A 26,447-nucleotide genomic window follows, 5' to 3' on the forward strand; every position below is an offset into this window, starting at 1 on the left:
AACCATCTCATTGTAAACTCCTTTTCTGGGTTCGGCCAACTCTACGGATCAACCAGGCTGCCATGGTGACCTTCGGTGAGATGCTTAATTACAACCTCAAAGCGCCAATCAGCTGAAACGAAGGTCAATCCATGCAACTGAAAGCTGCACCTCAGAGGATAAAAGAAATCTAACCAGAATCTAACACAAACTAAGATAACCATCTCATTGTAAACTCCTCTTCTGGGTTCGGCCAACTCAAAGGATCAACCAGGCTGCCATGGTGATCACCTTCGGTTGACCAAACCAAGTGTTCCTGAACCCAACTTTATATACAGTCGATGTTGTAATCCACTTCTGTACATAACTCCACTTCTGTAAATAACTGCAGCAATAAAAATAGAGTGGAATTTCTTCCTCTCATTTCAATAAAAAAAATTTACGTAATGGACAAATTTATTGACACCGATAATATTAACTCAAGTTTACTCATGGTAGAACATTGTTTGATGGGACTACTTGGATACAGATGTGGACACCAATCAGTTTTATTTCCTCCATTACTGGAAGGTATGACTGCTAGAAACTTCCCAACCACAAGCTTATGACAAAAAAGAAAGGATGTAACTGAAATGGAAGAGTCGATTCATTCTAGGCAATGGTACCAATGCTTTAATGTTCATCGGAGAGGACATTTGGAACTTTGACGTATTGAATAAAAGAAGAAATCATTCAAAATATGGAACGATAGAATCATGCACTTTCTAAAACAAGGTGGTGGAACCCTTCATCATATTTGAAGCAGTTATCATAGTCATTACGGATATTCCTTATACATAGGATTTAAAACAATTAGTAAAACAGTAACGCTAGGAGATCAATGTACAGTTGTACACTTTGTTGATATGCATTTGGAAATTGTTGAATTCCTATTTGTAAACAATGGGAAGCCACCACCGGTGTGGACAAAATTTTGTTTAACAATATTTGAAGAGGTGCACTCTAATGGAAACCAAAGAATATAACTTAAAAAAATCATCCTTCAGTAAGACTAAATCATCCATTACAATGATCACAGATAGTTGAAATTACATAAAAGAATCTCATAAGTAACTAAATAACTAATAGAAAGAAAATAATAGTCTGAACTTGCATCTGCTAACATGCTTTAATGTTAAAGTGATGATCTTTTCCTTTTGAAATAGAACGATGCTAATAAAGCCAAACCAATTACTATTTTGTTATATCTAATTGGTTTTAGATACTAATTGAAAATGGAGGGTTAGTAGGTACGTATTATATGATCAAAAGCACCTCAATAAACAATCTTCTCATACCAAGATTAGGCTTACATAAACCAAAAAAAAAAGAAGAACAATCATTGGATTCAAGAAAGCCAAGTTATAAGAAATAATTCACAAAAAAATTTTAAACAAAAATTCTACAGATTATATGCATGCCGGAAGGCAAATATATTTCAAATCTGAACTCATCACCAACACTGAAAATTTTATGATGCACGAATATGAGATTCAAGATTCCATATGATACTGGCCATGAAGAAATATGTTGACTGCATGGCTTGACACAAAATAAAAACCAATGTGAATGGGATAGAAGATATATACGACATCAAAATCCAAGAACCATCTGTAATTTCAGCCGGAGATGACCAAAATTTTCCAAAAAATTATATAAGTATTACATACTAGCTTTAACTACGGGAGACTATACCTTCTGGGTCCACATTTGATTTACCACTATGAAGTGATATGTGGTGCTCCCACAGTTATTATCACCCAAAAAGGAAGAGCTTCGTGGAAGCCCCTGCACCAAGTTACGATCTCTAGCCTTTCATCAACTATTCCTCCTGTGAGCTGATCTATAGTAAAACCTCACACACAAATTGGTTTTTCCACCAAACATATTCTCCTCTTCTGCTGTCAAGTTTGTCTTAATTCATTTGAGTCATCTCCCAAACCTGAGAGATAATGATAGGCTACAGCCTGACTTCATTCCTTTTTTGAAACGATAATATTCTCTCTGAAGCAGTGGAGCTGCCCAGAGTTATTTTTTTTTCTTAAAACAAACTAATTAATATTATTGCTATATTGCATCTTGGTTGCTCCTGTTGCATGGGCTTCATGCCATTGTGTGCCCGTGCCTTCTTCTGAATCATTATAATCCTTAAATTATAATCATGAGATCCATAACATTGAGGGTTAATTTCTTACGAGCAGGTCTTCCTTAGGGTGCATAAAGTCAGGTTAGTGGATTAATTGACAACTCATTATATATTCTTTTTTTTTTTGTCGTGGTATATATACTTAAATATATAAAAGTGAGCTATTAATTTACAATAAACCATAACATAATCATCATGTTGAGACCACAGTTATGATCAATTTGCTTTAATTAGGTATTCCAGGTTAAAAAAAGAAAAAGAAACGAGAAGTGTCTTGATCATTTTTTGAGAATAATGGTGGGAGCATGAGCAATCAGAAAATGTATCCAAAATCATTAGATATAAAAATTTCAATTCAAAAATCGAAATAGCTGAGTGTGGCCTATTCTTCTTTAGTAAGAAGGTAGTGGGTGGCTTCAAGGAAGGGGGTTGAGTCAGCATTTCCGAGATTCAGTAGTGCATCTTCTTAAATTGCAGTTACTAGAGTTAAACAGGATTTATTCTTAATCAGTCTATCTAGCACAATGAAGTTGATATGGATTTGAGTTATGCAAGCTTGTGATTAGTTTCTTCTGATCCTAAATATGATATCGTCATGACTTATTTATTATATTTTGTAATCTCTTCTCACATAAATATCATGGCATTCCTTCTCACGTTACTTTGTATGTTTCTAATGTGGGGCTTCTCAGCCCTTTTGTCTACATGATCAGTTTTTCTTTCACTACTTTGCATCTCTTCTCTGTTCTCCCTGCATCTATATAGATTGGGAACTAAGCCATATTCCTGGTGTCATGTCACAGCTAACTTTGGGAAAATAAGTTGAAACAGACCTCATTTTTAGGTAGACAGAGTTAAATGCTTTCGATTTGATTAGATGTGATGTTGAACAGTTGAAATCAGACTTTCCAGCAGGGCAGTGACATGAAACAACCAACTTCAAATCCAACTGATAAAACTTGAAAACAATTAATTACCACTCTATGGTTCAAGAAATTTGAACTGACATGAAGATAAGGATGATCAATATTTTGAGTTAGAAGAAAAACCCAATGGCAAGTAGTCAATGCAAAAAAAAGCACTAACCACAGTGCATAATATACTCATTCACTCTAAAAATTTTAATCAGTGAAGTCAAATCTCTCTTTTGCTGAAATATCTTTTTTTTTTTCCCGTAACGTCATGAAGAAGTATTTTTTCCAGTAACAAATCCTACCACCAACATATATGCACCCTAAAATGTTCCAAATGGTTGAAACTAGGGCAAGAATAAAGCAGGCAGCTGTAGGTGTGACCCATCTATATAGTTTTGATGAAATTTCAGTATAGTTAATGTACTAAGTTGAGTGACTGATTCTCTAAGAAAGCCAGTGAATCTGCAAACTATTTACCAGACTGGTCTGTCTTCTTGGTAAAATGAAGACAAGGATGCACATGATTGGAACAAACTACAGGAGATGTTCTTAAAATGTTGAATTCGGTGCAATATTAACTTTTAATTTTACGGGCGGTATTAACTATTAGGTTTCCACAAACCATCCAAAGTCAAAACTGGCATTTTGTAAAGTCAGTCCTTGAGGAAATTTGATTGTTATAAGCAATACAATCCATTAAATTCACCCAAATATTACTGAAAATGAAAAAAAGCAACCAATCGCATGTGAACAAGCGCAAACAAGACTATGAATGTGAACAAACAAGAGTTAAGGCCACTTGATACCAAATCTTTGAAAAACAAGGAGTTGGTTACTGTACAATAGTGTGTGTGAACAAGAAAGACTAGTCCCACTTGCATCAAGATAGAATTAGATTGTCAAAGAGACAAATGACTCAAGTCGCGTTAAGTCTTGGCTTCATCCTATTCTCTCTGAGTTGTTACATTTACCAATCTACCTCACTCCAATAAATTAAAGAAAATAAGCAAGAAACAGATGCCACACTTAACTTCTTTCTACCACAAAAGAAAAAAGGAAAGAAAAAGCAACCAACCGAACTACAAAGAATTACTTGTTGTCCTAAGATGCTGCATCGCATATGTTAACACTTGCACTCATTCACAGAGAAACAAGCATCTGTTCCTATCCATTTTCTTAATAAAATGGCCGATGTGCGCATTGACATCCGTTAGAACAGCTGTCATTTATCAGATAATTAGGGGACATGCAGAAGGTTTTCCTTCCTTGTTTTCTTTTCTCTTTTTTCTTCTTCTTCTTCTTCTTCTTCTTCTTTTTTGAAAGAAAGATCAATGGTTGCCCATCATCTTTATTGAGAAATGAAACAGATGCATCTATCCACGGGTAGGGAAAGAGGAAACAGAAGCAACCGATTGCAAGAAGATTAAGAGGGAGTTAAGGATGGGATGTGCATTACCCCTTTGTTTCCTGAGGAAGAGGGCACATAATGAAAACCTCCAAGAGCTGTCAAATCTAAGCTATAGCTGGGTCTCGTCATATCACGAAGGCCTAATGACACCCACCACTCATCAAAATCCCACCCCAGCCTTCGTGTCTTCCAAATTGAAGCTCCATGACTCCTCGAAATCTCAACCCCGTAAATGTCCATGGAGATGAATCCAACAGCTTCATCATCTCTCCTCTCTTCCATTACTCTCTGGCTACAAAACCGACTCCTTTAAAAAATAAGAAATTTTTTTTTATAAAACCAAACTCTCCTGGTCTACCGTGAAACCTATCAAGGAAAAACAATATAACCGCATATAATAGCCAACACAAAAATATTTGGATGATAAGAGCAGAATAAAGAGGAGGAGGAAGAAGAAAAGAAACGACATTCAATTGAAACTTACACAAAAATATAGACTCGAAAAAGGCGACATTTTCATCGGAATTGTCTAGTTCTACAGTAGTACATGGATAGTTTACAAAATAACACATGCAATGACATCAACACAATAATTAAACAAGCAAACAGAAATAATAATAATGATAATAATGATAAAAGGAAACAAAGGAGCACAAATATTTTTTTTCTTTTTATTGGCTAAACTATAGAGAGAGAGAAGGGGGTGAGGGGAAGAGAGAGAGAGAGAGGGAGAGGAAGAGAGCAGGACTTATATTAGTAGGATGGTGGAGGACGAGGGGCCGCGGAAGCCCAAGCGCCGAACACCTCGTGTGGCATCTGGCCGTTGGGCAGCAGATTCGGTGGCAGGTTATACAGCGGTGGCATTGACGACGGGTCCACGGCCGCCAACCCTCCATGCGACGACTGCTGCGACGCCGATCCGTTCCCCCCCGGGGGGCTTTGCTGCAGAGCTGCCATCCCCTCCGCTCCCCCCGGCGCGGCCGCCCCCGCCGCCGCGTCGGCCTCCTCGTCCCCGAGTGGCAGCCTCTCGTAGGTGGCGTTGGTGAACGTGGCGGCGATGACCATCACCGGCCCCGAAGCCACCAGCTCCCCTACCACCTTGCCCCCCGCCACCTGCCCTTGCCCGCCGGCGAGATACACGGTCAGACCCGTGGCTCCCGGAGGCGATGGCGCCGGCAAGAAGGCCCCGGAGAGGGAGAGGATCTCGAAGCGGCCGTGGAGGGTGACGACGGCCCCCGGTGGCGCCGCAGGCTGGCGGAGAGTTACGTCAGTCACAACGCCGCTGCCGCTGAGAATGGAGACCCCGCGCTGCCTCCGGCGAGCAAACACGGCGATGGCGTCCATGATGTCGGTCCCGCTAGCGATCTCCAGGACGTGGGAGCGGAGGGCATTCGGGCTCTCCCGGGTGATGATAATGGGCGGCTTCGGCTTGTTCTTGGATCCGGGAGGGCGGCCGCGGGGCCGTCGGCCGGGGCCCCCTCCGCCTGCGGATCCGCCCTCGACGACATCGAGGCCATTGGCTGGGGACTGATCGTCGGCGTTGGCTTCGTCGTCGTTTGGGTGGTTGTTGCTGCCGCTGCTGATGGTGGTGGTGGGGTTGGGGTCTTGGTCCTGCCGATGAGGGCTAAGGTGGGAGTTGGTGAAGCTGCGGAGATGGAGAGGAGAGGCTGAGGTCTGAGAGGTGACGACCGGGTCGACACCTCCCATGGCCACGCTGCCAGCCCACCACCGGTTCGCCAGCTTTTCTTCTTCGACTATTAGCTCAAGAAACCAACAAAGACAAGGGAATCAGCTATACTAATTTTCCAGTCTCTTATAGCTTGCCGCGCGCTGCTGCTACTCCGTAAATTTATTTTTCTACCACGTGATACAGATTACAATTTCTTCTCTACCCTCCACTTTCATTAATTTTCTTCCAAAATCCTTGGCTTCCTGCTGGTAATTCTTCATGAAAGAAACTGAAGAGTTATAGATCCAAGAACAAACGTCTCGTTTCACTTCTCCTACTTTCAAGATTTGAGCTTCCCTTAGGATTTCCTCCTTTTCCTTGGAACTCTTTCCTTGAAGGGATCAGAGCCAACTGACTTGCTTTCCTCTCTCTTTACCAGATCTCCCAAAATATTTCAAAACAACAGAAAGAGAGCTGGAGAGGATTAATATCAAATTACACTTCCATGGGACACCAGAAAGTCGGCTATATGAATTGAATCAGGCAACCAAAACCCACCAGTTGCACCCTCTGTAAGGATCCAAACATAAATAAGTAAGAACCGTAGCTCAGACTAGTTCTAAGACGCACCTTCTAAACCGTAGAGTTGCACCGATTTCATGAACTACGAGATTTGGAGTTTGAAGACTTGGTGTCTTAGCTTTCTTTCATAAATAAACCTGTGAAGACCGTGGCTGCGATCTTTATTTATCTCGGCTTTCCGACTCCGCGGCTCACGGCAAGTATAGGATACCCCTGCCGGCCCAGGCTGCCGCTGCTGCTACCTCTGCAGTGGCTTATCAGAAGCTATCCTTCCCTCTATCCAGATCCATCCTTCATCAGAGGGGAAAAAAAAGGAGAGGACCATCATACTTACCCAGCTATTCCCTCTCCCTTCTTTCACTAGGGTAATACATTAGTACTCTTCCTTAGATCATGCTATCCCTCAAATACCCCTGTCCTTTTACTCTTCTTTGCATTATGCTATCCCTCAAATACCCCCTGTTTGGATTGCTGGCCTGGTGGGATCTCGGGTTAACTAGGGTTTAAATGTTTGGGTCTGAGAGATCGAGAGAGAGCGGGGGAGGTGAGAAGGGGAGGGAGAAGTTGAGAGGTGATGTGGGGTAACGTGCGCATGAGAAAGTGGGCGGGGAGTGGGAACACGTCACTGTCTCGAGGCCCGACACAGCATCGAATGCCAAGATCGGAGGGGGAGGGCATCAATAAAAAAAGGGCCCACTGCTCTAAAAGAACCGCCCCTCTCCGATTTAGGACAAAATCCTTTGTCACCGTTTTTCTAACCCAATAATACGTGTTCCGCACCCACCATGAGTGCCTTCCTTGGGGGCAGTGGCACCTACGCTGTTTTCTTTAAAGTAACTCGACTCCTTGACCGAACGTAAAACTTCTAGTTATCCACTGTCTATTCCTGAGATGGTGGTGCGAGCTTTTGACTCCTCACAACACCAGAGCTCAAGATTTGGACTGCAACATGTGTCGAGATGAATGCTGATTGAGTTAGTTATAATTGAGTGGGATGCTACCATCTTAGGTTGAACAAGATAAATTTGGATAATTGACTGAAGTTTAGAAAGATCTATTTTAAATTGAATCGGATGCATCCATTTTAAATTTACAAAACTATATTATTGCAACTATATATTACTATTATCACTATCACTGCTGCTACGAAGAACAACGACAACAATAATAATAACAATATAAACATAAGAAGTATGTGAAATTAAGCTATATATTATGACACAAGTTCTCACAATTTTTATACCCGTCAACTCTAATGCTCTTCTTTCACAATGATGCTACTTGTTCTATTATCCCATTTATGACTTTTTCTTTATTATCTTGATTCTTTTAATTTTATCATTTAGAATTCTTTTTTTTTCATGATTTACATGTCAAAATACTTTTCTGGTCAATTGGTGCACCTATGGTGTTTATATCATTCATCGAATTTACTATATAATGGCAATCAAATAAAATTTTTTTATACATCAAATGTAGTCAAATAATATTACATATGGCGCCAGCTTGACTAACCACTCACCATATTCTCTCTCTCTCTCTCTCTCTCTCTCTCTCTCTCTCTATATATATATATATATATATATATATATTAGTAAATTTGCTTTGGCTCTAACTTGATCCAACCAGCGTCATTAACGTTTTGAGGAATGATGATATTTTAAACTCCTGACTGTTCGATAAGTACAAAATTAAGCAGGTTTTGTGCAAAGTATGCAATACCATACTCTGATTCTTTGTAGTTTTATTGGCCTTTGTCAGAGTTGAAATATTCCTTGGATGGATGTAGTCATCCTCCCAATAAGGTAACTGTACTAGGTACCCAGACGGCCCCAGTCCTTGCATGAGCTGCCCATGGCCAAGAAGACACCCTCCGTTTGAAATGGCCCATTGAGTTGACAGCTTGAATTGATGTATATGCTCCTGGTTCCCTGGCCGATGTGAATATGATACAGTAGGATGCAAAGATGACACCGATAAAGGCTCCTATTCATCTAGTCTAGCTTTTATAATTTTGAACATTTCCCATTGCATTTAGCAGGAACTGGAAAAAAGATTTTATTCTAATACCCCGTCTGGTTTGCATGCCTTAAGCTGGTCTAACACAATTTTTCCGGCCAAATAAAATCTGGTAAATTGTAGAATCATTTTAGATAAACTTGCATGCAGTCAAGTCTCTATTCAGATAAATTTACATAACTCAGTGAGAAGGGGAAGGAGTTCTTGTGGATTTTTTTTTTCTTCTTACTTTGAACTTGTTTCAATTAATTAGCTAACTTGATTCCACCATCCCACGACTAAACATGGCTTCAAGGTAGAGGAATTAGCGTTCATAACATGATAGCGTGTTAAATTATGTGATGTACATCTGCGGAAGTACCAGTTTTCAAACTAGGAGAGAACCTTGGGGTCTTAAGAGCCATAGATGTCAATTGTTTTTTAATCTAAACAGTATATATGAATTAAAGGCACATTAAAAAAATTCACTTCTACCATGACTGTGCATGTGATTATCTAAAGGTATGGTGACAGCATCTAACCAGCCAACAAGTCTTTAGTCTACTGATTAGACACCAATCTTCTCAAAAATTTCTGCACCAAGAGAGGTTTTGAAAATTTCTGGCCTAGGAGAGATTTTGAGCTCAACTTAGAAAGGCAACACTCCCACCATCCTTTTTTTTATTAGAAAAAAATAAATGGTTCCGGTTGTATCTTCTGCGTGAAAGAAGGATTCATCTTCCTTCGCATGAATGTACCGTTGGATCGTGCGATGGCTATTTTAAGATCTGCGTAGATAGAAAAATAATAAAATTTAGAGTGCTTTGAGATCTATGTAAGATACGATTCAACGATCGGCGTTGCAAAAGAAGATCAATTATTTTTTTTGTGTGAAAGATACAATCCAAACCCAAAACAAACTTTAAAAATCAAACTCTAACCCCTGACGTGCAACAAGTAGAACATTCCAAATTAGTTGGTCTATAGATCGATTTCATTTGCCATGCATCTAAGCTTGAACAACCTAATGTGAGTCTGCAATCTAAATTTGATTATAACTCTGAGGTGTGGCTTTCCTTCTTTTATTACATTCGTCAAGTGCGAGATAGGGATGGTAGCAAATCGAGTATGAATCAAATCGGCTAATATTCGTATCCACCCCATAATTAAAAATTCTATAACTATACCAGCTCTGTACCCATTTTGAGTCGGATCGAGCCGGGTAAAGTAGATGGGGCAAATTGTGATGGGTTGGATTAGATAGATAAGACGGGTAAGATAGACAATACATGTCGTGTTAGGTCCGATAATTATAGCTCATAGCTATAATTCATGAGATTACAGCTATTATGTAAATAGGAGAAGCTTTTAACTTTTTCTCTAATGACCCAAGTTTTAATTCGAAATCCCAGCATACGCCAATAATTATAATATATTCTAATAAGTAATAATTCATACACAAGTCAAATTAATTGAAGGTATAGAAACAAAACAAACAAAAATAACTAATTGTTGTGATTTTTATAATGGATTTCTAACTAAAGGGGGAAGGGACGATCGAGAATTCTGACAGTTATCATCTATCGAGTGAACCGAAGGGAGAATGTATTAAACTTATATTATATCGGATCGGATTTAGGAAGGAATATATCATTACCCGTATCTGATTCGAACTCACTTTGAATATTATACCTAAAATCTATACCTATCTCCAAGTTTAAACAGACGAGATAAAATCTGCTCCATTTAAATTGATTGGATCGGCTAAAATTGCCAACCTCACCCAAAGCCTCGCCCAACTAGGAGACACGCATGCTACTTTGGTAACGTGAATGCTAGGCTAGAAAGTAGAAGCACAAGCGCCTGCCGACCGGGGGCTCTCCCTTTTCGGCAAGTGGATCCGGGAGGACTTCGCTTTCGTTGTTGCCGGGTGGGCAGTAAAAAAAGTGGTGTCTCCGCAAGCGGACGGGAGAGATTTCCGAGACATTGCCCGGGAAACAGGGCAGATGGAACTGACGGCATGTGCGAGGGGTCTTAATTCCCACGGAACTCGCACTGCACGTGCACGACAGCCAAGGCCCCTTTGTCCCTCTACCTTCCGAGTTCCAACCGGCCATGTTTATTTTACTAAGAGTATTAACAAGCCAAAATTTAGGACCTCCCCTAAAATAGTTGGTCCGAAGATATTATTTAGTTCTTTGATTCTATATAAAATTAAATATAAGTTCATCCATCTTTGTCAGACTAAGATTCAAATCTATTTAAATCTAATCGCAAACACCATAATCGATCCGTGGTTAGCCCTAATAAATTTATGCTGCAGTGCCTCCTAATCTATACAGGTTGTGGGCCGAGTCCGTTCTAATGTTATTTATAATAATGCAGAATCTAATCCAAAATGGCTATCTGTAAGGTATTTTTTAGATTTCTTAGTCATGTATAAGTATTCAAATTTTTTTCGGTGAATAACCGATATAGAACTAAATACACGTCTGTGCGGGCCTGGGCTGCTGATTGGGCCTACGTATTACCAGGATTATGTTTAAAATATGATCGTCTCTGCAGTGTACGTGAGAATGAATAGCTGCAGGCAACGTCAGGCAAAGTTTGTCTTCATCCCTTTCCTTCGAGGAGAAACTTTGGCTGATTTCAAACACCTCTCAAAGAACGCTGTCTTCCCAAAAGTTTTTCCTATGTAAAAATTGGTTTTATCATTCTATTTGTCGCTCAGACACATCTAATGCATCCACGCATTCATGGGGGTTAGTATATATCTGTGCTTCTTTTTTCACCAGGTGTGAAGTCAGTAATAGTTAGTGAATGAAATGCTTATGTCTGGGCCACACCATGGCAATCACTCATTCTCACCAGCCAGCTAACTAGCTCCAAAGGGAAAGTAAATTAAACAAGTTAAGCTACTACAACGCTTTCATGTTGCAATATGATATGATTACTTTCATGTTACCATACATAATAAACTTAAGAAGGATTCATTCTGCTATAAGCAATGTCTTTATCCGGCCTTCTCATACTTGAAAAAAAAAAAAAATCCAACAAATGCAGTTCAGTCAATGGACCTGGCCAGCTTGAACAGCCTAAAGGCCTAATGTTAGAAACTAAGCCTGTGCTTGCACTTTTTGCTTGGGCCTAATGTTAAAAATTTGGACCGAGAGCTTTCCCAGTCCTCTTGCTTCCTTAGAAAGATCAAGCCAGTTCGGAAACCATGCTATGGGCTACAATTCTACTAAAATTCCTCCAAAAGATCGAGCCCAATCACTATGAATTTGTAATTTGCTCGAGCTAAAGCTTGAAGCTGCATTATTTTCTCCCAATGGATCATTTATTGGAAATCTCAATCGTCGTTTAAGAAAATCTAATCTTTGAAATTGTAGTGGAGGGCCAAACAAATATTAGCAATGCAGTAATTGGATGGTCATGATTTTGATTTTTTAAGATTGACAAAAATCATACTACCTATGCAACTATTTGAAAAGATTAAGACCACAGATATGCAATATTACCTGAGTTGTATCTGATTGGTCCATCGAATGATCATGATCACAAACACATCATTTGGATGCCAAAGATATCAGCAAGAGTTATGCCATTTTGTTCATGTTAAATTGTTTTTACCATCAGGAGGGAAAACTTTTCACCTTCTTTTCTTGAAACCGTGCCTTGCAGCTAGCTAATCCAACATTAATCAGACACTACGTTATTATTTTCCCCTTTATCTATCTCAGAATGGAGAAAGGGGCATATTGCAAGATTTTTCATATCCAAACTGCTCATGTTACAGATATCAGGCCGAAGACTTACATGGAGAACAAAGCTTTGAACTAAGCAAGTGCTAGCTTTTCCTTCACACAGTTGCATTGGTAATATATATGAACAAAGACGAGAAATGCATCAAAAAAAAAAAAAAAAAAAATGCAGTTACCCATTCACCAAAAAATAAAAAGAAAAGGAATAACTGCTAGTTATTAGATTGTAGCTCGCAATCAAACATCAATATTTCCTCCTATTACATCGATCACGTGTTTTGCATGTGCCGAGTAAAAGCCGATGCTCTCCTTATTCCAACCCAAATAAAGAATTATTCATACTCTCCATGCCCTGTGCTAGTCTTGGATACACTACTAAGACAAAAATTGTCCAATTAGAATCATAACTCCTCATACAGACTAGCTACAAGATAGGCTGCCACTCTCTCTCTCTACTTCTCTTTGATGATAGGCTGCTATTCTTTGTAAGAGCCTGAAGGCTAGCTTTCTCAATTTTAGGAGACTAAATGTGCCTATTCTCAAAGGGAGTGTTACAGTAGTGCTCAAAGTACATCCCAGATTTAGAACTTTTGCCTTCTCATTTCTCAGAAGTAACATATAACCTGAAGGCATCTTATGTGTTCATACCTAAAATATTTCTCAAAAGAACTTTGTTCTTATCTAGACCTCAAATGATATAGAAAAGGAAATAGGAAATGCAGTGCACTCTTGTTCTATCACAAACATTTTAAGATGGCAGCTTAGCTTCAATATCCTAAATATTATCAACATGCTTTCTAATTTTTAATTCCCATGCTTGCAGCCAAAAGAACATTTGATGCTGCGTATAGAGAACTGCGGGATATATAGTCTTTAACTGTACAGACAACATCACCTCGAGAGTTGACGGGATTCTTAAGACCACAGAAAAAAGAAAAAAAAATAAGGTGTCTTTGAAATAAAACACTACCCTTTTCTTTTGATGAAATAAAATAAAATAAGACACTACACTAAAATGCAAACAATGCAAATTTAGTCGATGAGTACTGCTTGTGAACCAGTGAATTTACTTCAGCATGAAGGACGGGCCTCTTATTTAAATAATTTGCCTTCTTGGTACTCGTAAATAATTAAATGAGAGGCTTAATATTGCAGCACTACTTTCAGCAGAAGTATGATTCTTTACATACTAATGAGCTAAATTTGATGCCTGCCGTAGTGCCGTAGCTTCACAAGGAATCAGATAAAGATACAGGCTTAATTACTATATACTTTGTGTTGGACAGCTCAAACAAGTGATGTATATTTAGACAAACCTGATAATTATATCAACAGAGATTAATAATGCTCAAAGTTAGGCAGCAAACTAATCCACTTCTGTATTTCATCATTCACTCAATAACATCTTGACCAATTAGCCTCTCTCGACAATGTAACTTATCTTTGCTCTTTATCTCTGTTGTAAATATGATTAATCTTCAATAAAAGTCAAATGGCTCCTTTTTGCCTCTCTTTACATCAAAAAAAAAAAAAGGTAACATCTTGACCCGATGCTATCCAAAAGAAAAGGAATCATTTGATTTACGAAGTATGAAATTTTCCTTCAACAAGTGAAAAGTAATCTGACAAAATAATGTAGATTATTTTGCTTATAACTGAATCTAATGATGATGTTTGACAGGAGGCCGCAGCCATGCAAATAGGTTAAGAACCTGAATCATGCATTAGTAAATAATCAAGAAGAATTCAGCCTTGCAAATGAAATAGCTTCCAAAAGAAAAGATCTTAGATTGAAGTCCATCCCGGAAGATGAGGTCACCAAATCATGCACAAGTTAAGCAAACTACAACACTTATCATGATAATTCCAGTCGCATTAGGAGGATCACACTTGCTGAATGACCCTAGCATATGAACCTATCTCCTGCTTTTAGATAGCCACAACAATAAAAGAGAGATGGTAGAAATCATTCATTTAGTATGCATTTCTTTCCACTCCAAGAGGTGAGCTATAGAAAGATTTCCAGATCAATCAAAAGGCAAAAAGTTAGTAAACAATTTGTGATGTGGTGTCAATATCAATTTTCTAATAATTATGCATTCTCATTCATAAGAAACGAAGAACGTCGAAGAAAAGAAGGGAAAAAATGATGATCATTCCATACTGCCTCCAAACCTAATCTACAACAGCGCCCTGATTTTGGAAGTTCCATGTGTGAAGCACCAACTTGGCAAAACCTTAGGACTATATCGTCCCTAGCCCTAAACCTAACCTTCTCGAGGCTACAGCATTGGATAAAAATTTGGAATAGAGTCGCCTGGTCATTGTTTGCCTTCTAGGAGAGTAATATATATATGTAATTGCAAATGAGGAAAGGCAATACTAGGAGCTCGACTGCAGAAATGAATGCTTATGCAGTGCATTGATATATCAAAAACAGCAAGAGATTTCAGACATGTATAAGTAACAGCCATAATGAGTACCCCAATAGAGCAGGAGAAACCATGCTAGAACTTGCAAATTCACATCAAACACCATAAACAAAGGTAAGATAATGATAAGGCATATCAAACACCTCATGTTTCGCAACTATGTCCAATCTTTGAATATGCTAAGAACTATGACCATTCTAGGTATATGCAGTAATTATTCATGCTTCCCAGGGAGATGTATATTAATACCCGCAGCTAAACATGCCTGCTTTTCACCGTTCGCATATCCTAACTCCAGAAGAACAAACAAGAGCATCTGATTTTGCATAGAGTAATTGCAACTTAAAACAAAGAAGAGTTTTGGCATTATAAAACCATCTATATAAGAAGGAACTATCACTCTATCATGATGCATATGTTCCACAAGTGTTGAAACTAAAAAAGAAAGAACATATATACAGTGCCTTTTCTTAATTTAATCTTCATCCCTTGTGTATCGCAGATGGTGTAATGGGAGAAGAGAACAAGACCTTTCTACGCACAACCAAATATCAGGCAGCGTCCACTTTCACAAAAAGTCCTTGAGGCCTGCTGTCGAGACATCATCGGTTGGTTCTGGTCCTAGTCGGAGCTCAAGGTCCAATTCCTTTGCCGCCGCTCCAAAGCCGCCCGACTGCTCTATCTGATCTTCTGGTCGCTCACCAGAGCCGCCCGAAGCCGGATCGTCTCCTCGTGACGGCCTCTCTGCAAACAAAGACAGCTGCCTGGGCCAGCCTTCGTCAAGGATCCTATTTCCAGGGATGTCCTGCTCACTTGGAGCCATCCATGGCGATGTGGACATGGGCCCCTTATCCTGGCTTCCATGCATCGGCTGGGACGGGTAGTTCTTTAGGGTCGGAGAATACGAGGGAGCGAACTTGTTGGAGACATCGAAAGGGAATTGTTGGCTTTGATTGGAGGGCTGTTTGAGCTTGGCTCTATCTTTCCTGTGGATGTTCATGTGTCCTCCCAGAGCCTGGGCATTAGAGAAGCCTCTCTTGCAGAAGGTGCAGTCGTAAGATCGGGTGCGAGTGCTCGAGCCACCGCTTTCTCCGGGCACGGCCGTCTGGGTCTCATCGGAGCTGGGATGATCGGCTTCCATTACTGGCTAGGGTTGCATGAAGAGGGGGAGGTGCGAAGAAGGGCAAGCCAGCCTTGAGGTCAACTTCGCTGCTAAGGAAGAGTATACGCTTTTATATCTGCAGAAGGCACAGAAAAAGGCAAGGCATGCTCTTTAGAGTGTATAATCGGAACCTTAAATACTGAACTATAGATTTGGAGGTCTCCAGACTCCAGGTGCTCGGTTCTGCTTCGATTTAATCACAACCGTCTGATCATGGTATCACTATGAGCATACTGTGAAATTCTCACCATCAAACCATACAATTACGATGACTAATTTTTCTATACAAAAATCTTTATAAATTTCGCCTTGGAAAGAATATAACATGCCTGGTGGGCCACACATACTATAAAGTTTGTTTTGCCAAAAACTAGGCTTTTAAAGGCTGTTTTACTCATAAAGCTTGTCGCATTCCTTCAGTGCAACGAACCGATCCTTCGACAATTGTTGCACGTAAACTGGAAATGAGTGGTGTTGTTTTATTGCTTATACATGATAAAGCCTGCATGTATCATCAGTTTTGTTAGGTCAGCAAACCAGCTTAGCTTTATGGGTGGACATGAGATGGCAATGATCAGACGATGGTGACAGCCAAATTTGTGTCCTCCACTGGACTAATCAGAAGACCTATATCAGTTAATTTATTAACTGTTTCTAAGTTTATAGCACATCAATCTTTTTGCTAAAACTATGAGGGCCCATGCAACTCTTCAAGATGTATGTTTCTTTAATACATCTTGCACCTATGACGTCCATAGACCTAATCAGCAGAGGCCTCATGGACTGTGCATAGCCTATGATTACATTTGGACCTAGTTTAATCTTTGAAGTCTTCCAAACAGTAATATATATATTTCTGTACCTATTAAACGGATAGGAGAGAGAAAACTCAAATCATCTCTAATATTCAGAAAAATTAGAAAAATTTAGAAAAAATTAATGGGCCGACATGCTGGTCCATTAATGAATGAAGCCAATTTCGATCATTATATCTTCTACCCTCCAAATAAAGAGCCTGAGACCTCTATTGTCAATCATAGTCGTTGGGTACAAAACAAATGGCTCTGATGCCCGAGCTAAGGTAATAAATCTTGCTGCCGGCCTTCCCCAGTCTAAGATGGGCTGAGTTGGGCCTTCAAAAGCTGGCAATTCCTGAGGCCTTCCTTGGAATCCAGCATCCCTTTCCCATGGAGTTTTGGAAGGAGTCTTGGACCCCGTCTTGGTGAAGCCATATGGCTTCATCACGGAAAAGACGTGGCAAAGCTACCTTTGATGAGAGCTGATTCTCCCAAGGAATGCTTCTGAGAAACCGGCAACCAGTCGTCTCCGTGTCCATTTTATAGTCTCTCTTCTGCCGCCTGGGAGCCAATTTGGCCAGAAGTTTCGGCAGGGACTAACTAGATTCCAGCTCGAGGGGTGAGAGGTTTAGCTGTAAGGATTTGCCGCCCGCGCGGGGCTACGCGGAAAGCTGTTAGCCAACTGGGACATTCCTGAGGCCTGTCCATATGCCACGTGGCAGCAGGATGATGGTGATTTGGGCTGGTGTGGATGTGGCTAGCTGGTGGGTGCACAATACCCACGCTAAGAAACGTGTCTGACTGAGCAATAAATAAGGGTGATTCATCACCTTCTTTTAGAAAAAAGAAAATGAAATTTCATTCTGTTACAAATTAGGAAGATGTAAGTTAAATAATTCTAAATAAATATTCAAGAGTTAAAAATAACTAATATAGGACCTCATCCAAAAAAACTAGCCAAAAAATATTATTTAAAATTTTTAATCATGTATAACTTACCTAAGATCTCTCTGATGAATAAACAATATAGAACTAAATATACGTCTGTACGAGTCCTTATATACTGCTCTTATTTAAGACCTGATGTTCTCAAACAATACGATTAGCTTATGGTCAATTCGAATGAGCTCGTACTATAATGTCTCCTAGTCTATATATCATAGATCAGGTCCCCTCTGATACCATTTGTAATAATTAGAATATCACTAAAAAATACTAGTCGAAAGGCATTACTTTGATTTCTTAGTTCTGTATAAGTACTAAAGATCTCTCTAGCAAATAATCAATTGGGACTAAATACACATCCGCACGATAACACATCCCGATAAACAAAAAAAGTCTGTCATTTTTCTACCACAAGATGCTGTTAATCAAACTTGATCAAGTTCATAGATAAGATCTAGACCTAGAAAATGACCCAAGCCAGCTTAAAGCCCATCTCGATGAGCCAATTTAGAATCAAGCCTTGATTCAAATCCAAGTGTTTGGGTTGAGCTCCGGCCTAAAAATAGGACCAAATATATGTCAGGATAAGCTATAGCCCATGCTTGGCCTACGTTAGCTAGGCACGGCCTGAAGCTTAAGCCCGACAATGCACCCAATCCAAGCTTGACCTCTTCATTCTCTCTCCTTCTCCCCCACCCAATTTCTCCTCTCTCTTCTCTCTCCCACTCAATCTCTCTCTCCTCTCCGCTAGCTCTCCTTTCTCCTCTCTCTCCCCCTCCCAAGCTCTCTCCTCTTTCCTCTCTCTCCCACCCAATCTCTCTCTCCTCTTTTCCTCTCCATAATCCCTTCTTATCTCTCTCTCTCTCTCTCTCTTCTCTCTATATCCCTTCCGATGGACATGATCTTTCTTCACTCTTTGTCTCTCAGTAATATCTACCCTCTCTCTCTCCTAATCTCTCTCTTTCTTCTCCCCTCATACTCTCTCTCTTTCTCTCTCTTATTTTGCATGGAGCTTACAAAAGAAGTTCAAGTCTAGATCCAAACTAATCCAACTAGGCTCGGCCGAGCTCATATTTAGACCCGAGCTAAACTTTTGATAAGAAAAAAAAAATTGAATTTTATCCTAGCCCAAAGTCTAAAATTTTTCATGAGCTACATTTTTTTTTTTTATGAAAAGAGAAGGAAAGCCACCCCCCGCCCTTTATTAGAAAAAGAAAGTTTACATAAACTATTTATAAGCAATTTGCAAAAAAATAAAATAAAATAATTTTTTTTAACAAAAGATAGTAATTTGTTAGTAGACATATTAAACTATTCAATAAGATGAACAATTTCATAATGCATTCAAGTGGCATTTATGGGTATAGCAATGATAAAAGCGAATCATCGCTCAATGCCGGCCTCTATTCCAAAAATTATAAGGAGAGGTATAGACGCCAGACGCAGGTTCCTCACCGCGTGCCGACAAAATACCATTTTGACAAGTATCATGACCGTCACCTGGATTCTCAAACATGTGTCAATTGAGACTAGGGAAAACATTAGCCTGAAATTTCATAATTTGATTAGACGCTCTTACTTTTTCGATGAGGAAATGGTTCGGGGGCCATCAAAATTAAGCTAGTGTCCCCTCCAAGTCCTAGCTAGGATGAAGCTACGTACAACCTGATCCCATCCAATGGTGAATATATAATTGGAACTATAAACTGGAACCTAGTCTAAGGTTAGACGTGTATCAATCTGGACCGGGCTCGAGCCAAACCAATTCAATGATGATGCGAAAATATCAGACCCAGCCCAATAATCGAGAAGAAGAGTTCCAAATTGCCTTGACAGCCACCAGCCTTGCTATTTGCAGTTGTAGACATTAAAAAGATTATCACAAATTACCACAAGCATCACTATAAACTGAGAGTGTTTCCAGTGGTGTAAGGGGAGCCGATCCTTGCAATTAGATTATTCAGAATCAGTGCTGCCTCGCTTGAAGAAAGATGCTTTCAATCCATCACCGCCTGGCACCAAAGCCCCTTGCTCTTAAAATGGAGAGTAGAAAGGACCAATCTACATTGCTGAAGGCCTTTTCTTTTCTGTTCTTTTCTTTTCTTTTTCATGTAAAGGGGAGGCAAAAAGGAGCCGCCCGAAAGGCCTTTTCAAAATCAAGTTTAAGAACTACACCTGTGGAGTTTGCTTTTTTGTTGTAAGCAATTAATGATCTCTGCCATACTAAAGAAGCAGTCATTTATTCGTCTTCCTTTTATTAGTGCTGATTGCGAGTCCGTAATGAGCGAAGTAATGACATTGGCCGACCGAATTCTAAGTGCATTTGATAGGATTTTGAGAATTCCATTCGTCAGACTTATCAAACTGACGTCCCAGGCGCACTTGCATTCTTGTTTCTTTGGTATTAGTGAGATGAACGTATAGTTTAGTGTTGAGACGTCCGTGCTGTGAGAGAAGATTTGACACAAGAAGTTGCAGAGATATCCTTCAATAATTCCCAGAAATGCTGGTAGAACGACATCTGGAACCGGCGGGTCCTGGTGCATGCCTTGTCTTTGGGCAGGCCGAAAACTGCGTTTCTGATTCCTTCTCCACGAAATGTTGATCCAGAACAGACACGTCTGTGTGGCTCTCTGATAAGATATTGGTCCAGTCTGCTTAGGGGAGTTAATGCTTGATGATCCAAGTAAGTCAGAGCAAAACTTGATGAGGATTTCCTAAATTTCTTCTGAAATTTCAACGAATTTGTCTTGATGTGTGATGCTTGAAACGGTGTTTCTCCTCCGACGGGCAGCTTGCATAGGCATGGAAGAAGAATATAGTGATTTTAAACCCATGCTTGAGCCTGTTGATTCGCGATATTTGTTTCCATAGAACCTCCTCTTCGCAAAGAATTAGTTCCGGTTGTTACTTTGAGTCGCTTCCTTTCCAGAAATCTTAATTTGCTCCCAACCATTTCTATTTCTTTAATGTGCATGGAGAATAAACTCAAGAAATTTACATGCAGTCGTAGAGAAGATTTAGACTATATCTTAGTTACACAAACCACCTATTAACCTCCCAGGCTATGGGGGACGATTTATTTTCTGAAATCTCAAAACACTATAATATGGATTAATAATTTAGATGACTTTTTCATTGTGGATTTTGAATGCCCAATAAAAATTCGAGATTTAACAGCAGAACTCATCTGGAAAATGTTGTTAAGGCCTTAGCAAGGTGACCGGAACCCTATGATAAGTCTGTGAACTTGTGAGATCCGGAGGTAGAACTAAATCTTTTATCTAGTCTACTTTTATTTGAAGGATCAAGTCTACTTTATCTGGAGGATCAAGGTTTCCATATGAAGTCAGGGAGGCCTAAGGGGGTCAGCATTGATTACTGAGGAATTCCAATGTCTTCTTGAATCGAAACATAAAAGACTTTGGTTACAATATAAGGACTGATTGAAGCAAGGTCTAAAACCGCATTAATGGATGACTTGTTCAATACCAGGTTTTCTAACATCAAAGTAGCCAAACACTTGATCTTCATGAACCCATCCACTCAAGACATGAAAATGTTAAATTTATGTACTTTCTAGATATATAACTCCATGTACAAGTTAAAATAAAAGATTTTTTTTGCATGTATATCCTCCTAAATATATGAAAATACATAAATACCCTCGTAAAATTACTACTTGTATGTATATTTTTTTTCATATGTACCCATATCATTTAACATCGTTAAAAAATAAACGACTTAAAATTAAAATGACTGAAATACTCTTATGTGTAGATATGCAAAAAAAGTTATAAAGGGATACACGCAAATAGCAACTTTATGAGGGTGTTCATGCAATTTTTCATATTTAAATGGGTATACATTCAAAAAATCTATTAAAAAAAATAAAATTCGACTAAAATTTGTCAAGTCTTTTGTGATTCAGTTTGATCGGCAAGTTAAAAAAAAGATCGAGTCATATTATTGATTTTCTTTTTTAAGATCTTGACTTGGTCAAGTTAGAATATTAGGTGATCATTTTGGTAATACTATTCCCCAATTGATTTTGATATAATTATTATTATTAAATCTATGGCATCTACATATTCTTCATTATTTTTAAAAGATTAAATCATATCGAATTTAAATTAATTATAGATGCTTGGATTAGTAAAATATTTTTTAGTGATTTGTAAATATTGAGTTATTGTTTGTTTTTGAGGCGGAATTTCATAAAAGCAATATGATTTATTTTATAAGAGTTGATATTGATATGATTTAATCATTTTGGTTATTTTTTATTAATAAATTATTTTTACTAAATTTTGATCATTTTTTATTAGATTTTTTTAAAGTGTATACCCTTCTAAATATGCATAATTACATGAATATCCTCGCAAAGTTACTATTTGCATATATATCCATATAAAGTTTTTTTTTATGTCTACCTATAAGAGTATTTCAGTCATTTTAATTTAAAATCGTTTATTATTTAATAGTATTAGATGGAATAGGTACATATATAAAAATAAAAGTAAAAGAATGATATACATGCAAAATAAGTATTTTATAAGGGTATACATGTAAATAGCAATATTACGAAAGTATTCATATAATTATATATGTTTTGGAGGGTATACATGCAAAAAAATCCTCAAGTAAAACTTAGGATGCCCCCAACATCAAAGAATTGGAGTGGTCTTCTCTGTTGTGTCCGGTGGAATAACTAAAGTATCATACAGTGACAATACTTTTTTTTCCAACAAATATATCTGAAGGCATAACCTATGAAGAATGCTTCTTGTTTCCAACGTAAATCATCCTACAAGATTAATGCATATTTACATGCAACAGGAGAGAGAGAGAGAGAGAGAGAGAGAGAGAGAGGAAGGGGAGAGAGAGGGGAGCATGTCAGTATATATGGGCTCGAGAATGTCTTATGATTGCATGCATATGAGCATGCATGCAAGTGCATTTGTGTCGCAGAGTAGTTAGAGAGAGAGAAGGCAGGGGATGGGGGAATCTACCACATTCTATAAACTGAATAGATATAATATTGCTCCAGTTGCATGTTGTCCAAAACCACTTGTAAACATTACGCGTATGATCAACATATTTAATTTCATATATTCTTCAGTCTTCAGACACTATCAGACATTTCCAGCTTAAGTATGACGAGCGGCAGCATCTCTAAAGCTCCTTAAGACAACCCAACGCCTCTTCACACGCATCCCCAGGCACAAATACTCGCCCATTCCCTTTACTGAATTTTACAGACTTCAGCCAACAAACGACACTACTTCTCTACTCCCATGTGCTCTCTCTTGTCACTGCGTAGCTAGACACTCATCTGTACTTCCTTAGAACTCCATTACCCAACAGCCGAAACACAATTAAGACAATATATACAATGTCAATCCCTCATAATGAACCTATTGCATAGATCCAGTATCCAGCAGGGAACCCACCAACCCACTACACTACCGTTTGCTCGTTTTCTCTTACACCAAGATAGCAATGACCACCAATGAAACCTTCCTACCCTACATCACTCGTTCATTCTCGAAGTCACAGCTAGCCCTTTTTGTGGAAAGCAAATGTTAGACCTATTCTTAGAGTCTTTTGCAGCCCATTTAATGTAAGCTTGACGTTTTATTTGCTTCGCTTGTCACACCTTGCATTTTAGCTATATAGATGTACTAAAAGATAGCCAGGTTTCGTGCATCTATTCCAGCATCAGGCCTTGTTTGGCATGGGTAACCTAGGGCTGAATCATGGTTTAGGTTTAGGGTCCATAGTAATATACATAGGAATTTATCCAGTGGTTAATACTTGCAGGAGAAGAAACAAAAGAAGCGTAGAAAGCGGTTGGTGTCATTCTTTCTGATTCAATTATAAATGTGGTGTGTTAGTACTATACTTTAATGAGATGATTCCATAAGGTTGGTGGGGCTTTTTTGCGCTTGTGAAGCCTTTAGAAAGTAAAATAATAGAAACACTAACAGTAGATTTAAGCTCTGAGTGTGTGTGTGTGTGTGTGTGTGTGAGAGAGAGAGAGAGAGAGAGAGAGAGAGAGAGAGAGAAATAGAGAGAGATCTGGCTCGTGATGAAATGCTTCAGAAAAGGGAATCCATGTACTAATGCATCAGATCTTATATATCTTAAAAACAGACTCCCATCTGCTCGAGTGTGTCATTTAAGTTAGCTGAGTAGGCTGGGGGAAAAGAAAAAAGACAACCTCGCCACTTCGCATGCATTTCAAAGTCGAGCCAGTATGTATCCTTCATAAATCTCTCTCTCTCTCTCTGCACTTCGGGCCGAGAAGTCTTGTTATGGAAGGTTGTAATAAAATCACTTACCATAAGACATTGATGAATTTCCTTGTCTGATGGTAAGATCAAGACATTCACAGGCACATTTAATAATCGACTCGCCTTGTTCCCCTAATAAAAAGATAACACTGCTTCGAAGCAGATTAGAAGTGGTTAATTATCAGGACCTAGATATTGGTAGGAAGCATCAGTTTTTTCCCATTTCTAGAAACGTGACCCCCCCCCCCCCCCCCCCACAATAAATAAATAAATAAAGTAACAGCAGCTGTGGCACTCAGATTAATGAGAATGGTGGAACAAGCTGATTAAGGTTATATATATCTAATTACTAGTTGTAGTAAAATGAAGTCTTTGATATATGAGAGAACAAACTATCAATTTAAAAAGACCATTTCAAGGAGGTCGCTCTATGTATGAAGATTGCATGTTAGATCAATTTGATCCAGAGAATGAAAGCATGATTAAATCATCAGCACATGCCTGTTATTTGTATGAATTAATGCAAATCTTGATGTCTTTCTCAAAACAAAGCAAACCTAGATGTCAACATGGTGAAGATTAAATGTTGTGAAACATTTAAAAGGACTACTAGACTCTCATCTCTTTGATGGGTAAAAGTTTGTCCATAAAAATGAAATTGCATTCTAATATATGCACCATTAGTGTTATACTTACGGTATGTGTCCACGGAGAGATTTAAAGATGCAAACCATTCAATCTGAAGATGAGAAAGGCCTTTGGCCAAAAGTTGAGAAGTACAAAGGAAAGGAAAAAAGAAACTAAGGATACAAACAAATACTCAAGCGCGATGGATTTGTAATTCTATTTATCTTTAGGACGATGCCCGAGCCTAAGCTCGAGATCTAATTCTTCATCAGGGCAAGGACTGAGTACCTCAGAATGGAGTTTTTGTTGGTCGACTGGAGTGGCTCCTCTGCAGAAAGGAAACAAAGGAACAGTCCGCTGTCTTTTGCTACAAGTGATGGTCTCCTCCTCATCGCCTGGATTTCTCGACACCCGAAAACCTACTTCCCTGAGCTTCAAATTCTCTCTTCCAAGTTTCAGTTCTGCCGAAGTAAGTTGGCGAGCGTTTGTTGGATCTGCGAAGGATCGAGCGGCAGCGAAAAGGGATTTCATCGGGTTCTCTTGAGTAATGGTTGCAGAATAGGGAGGAGAAACCAACGAGCTTTTGCTGTTTCCTCCGGTGGATGATGCTGGCACCGTAGGAGAGAGAACTGATGCCATAACATCACAATTAGGGTTAGAATTGCTGTTGCATGCCGGAGAGCCATCTTGGTCCAGGTGCCATGTGCCCAGTGGCGTGCAAGGGCTGTGGTTATGATGCTGATCGCCCTCATGGCTTTCTCTTGTGGGGCTCGAACACTGTCTGAGCCTCGCCCTGTCCCTTCGATGCACGTTCATGTGGCCACCAAGTGCTTGGGCCGATCGGAATTCCCGTCGACAAAAGCTGCATGAATAGGATCTCGGAGGCCAGACACAACCACCCAAGTGGCCCGCGGAGTCCTCTGCAAAGGCTTGTTCTTCCCAAGAGTCATTGTGGGAGGAACTGGTGGAGATTTCGTGGATTGGAGGGCCGAAAAGGGGTCTCTCATCAGATTTCCTTCTTGTCCACATCCAATACCTTGTTTGCTCCATATCACTGTGCATGGGCGGAGGAAAAAGAAGCAAGGGAGAGACTTGAGCTTGGAAGAATTGAAGAACTTAGATGGTTCCCTGTGGGAAGGAGTTTAAGGAAAGGTGGAAAAAGATGGAGGAAAGCATCTCCATCCAGGAGGCCTAGATAGGTACGGAAGAATCTGGAGGGTAGGAAAAAAGTCTACCGAGGGTTGTTGTAGTGATGGGTGCTTGTGTTTTTAACTGAAGGCATATCTAGTTTGAGCTACTGGTTATTTCGGTTTTCCACTAATATCTATTCTCAAAAAGAAAAAATTTTCCACTAATAATACTGTGGCCTAGGAAAGTTCTTTTTTTTTTTTGTTGAAACCGCAAGTTTATGGGTCCATGGGAAACAAAATTTAATTGCATCAGCAGTTGGTGTTTAACATAATTTTGAAACAATATGTAGGGATTAACAGCCTCATTTCGTAAGAATAATTGTTGGTTGCTGTGGCCCCGATGATTGAACAGCTGAAACAGGAGGCCATTCCTGCTTACCTAATTGCCAATCTCAGAACTATTCCCCTTTCATTGTTCTTCTTTTTTCTTAAAGATAAAAGAAAATGGGGTCCCGCTCACACCTTAGCTGAAGTCTGGAAAAGGGTCATCTTAGATTGA

General features: G+C 39.3%; 2 protein-coding genes and 1 pseudogene across 3 annotated transcripts; all 3 read right to left on the reverse strand.

Moving 5' to 3' along the window:
* Positions 1-4,979: 4,979 nt before the first annotated feature.
* LOC103697327 (AT-hook motif nuclear-localized protein 15 pseudogene) lies at positions 4,980-7,109 on the reverse strand (annotated as a pseudogene). The gene has a single exon (XR_015973373.1). The product of XR_015973373.1 is annotated as an AT-hook motif nuclear-localized protein 15 pseudogene (transcript).
* An 8,390-nt stretch (positions 7,110-15,499) lies between these two features.
* Positions 15,500-16,072, reverse strand: LOC103697948 (uncharacterized). Its single transcript, XM_008779895.3, has one exon. It carries the CDS (start codon positions 16,070-16,072, stop codon positions 15,500-15,502), a length of 573 nt encoding a protein of 190 aa, XP_008778117.1.
* An 8,538-nt stretch (positions 16,073-24,610) lies between these two features.
* Positions 24,611-26,066, reverse strand: LOC103697954 (uncharacterized). The gene has a single exon (XM_008779908.5). It carries the CDS (start codon positions 25,818-25,820, stop codon positions 24,975-24,977), a length of 846 nt encoding a protein of 281 aa, XP_008778130.4. The 5' UTR covers positions 25,821-26,066; the 3' UTR covers positions 24,611-24,974.
* Between the last annotated feature and the right edge of the window lie 381 nt (positions 26,067-26,447).

This window comes from Phoenix dactylifera, chromosome 14 (genome assembly GCF_051530095.1).
Source record: "Phoenix dactylifera cultivar Ajwa chromosome 14, Ajwa_hap1_PhDact_Kaust_v1.1, whole genome shotgun sequence".
NCBI classification, from domain to species: domain Eukaryota; kingdom Viridiplantae; phylum Streptophyta; class Magnoliopsida; order Arecales; family Arecaceae; genus Phoenix; species Phoenix dactylifera.

Bases quoted from the DNA above. Each gene is read 5' to 3' on its own strand.
- LOC103697948 (XM_008779895.3), bottom strand. From the start codon at position 16,072: ATGGAAGCCGATCATCCCAGCTCCGATGAGACCCAGACGGCCGTGCCC.
- LOC103697954 (XM_008779908.5), bottom strand. From the start codon at position 25,820: ATGCACAGTGATATGGAGCAAACAAGGTATTGGATGTGGACAAGAAGG.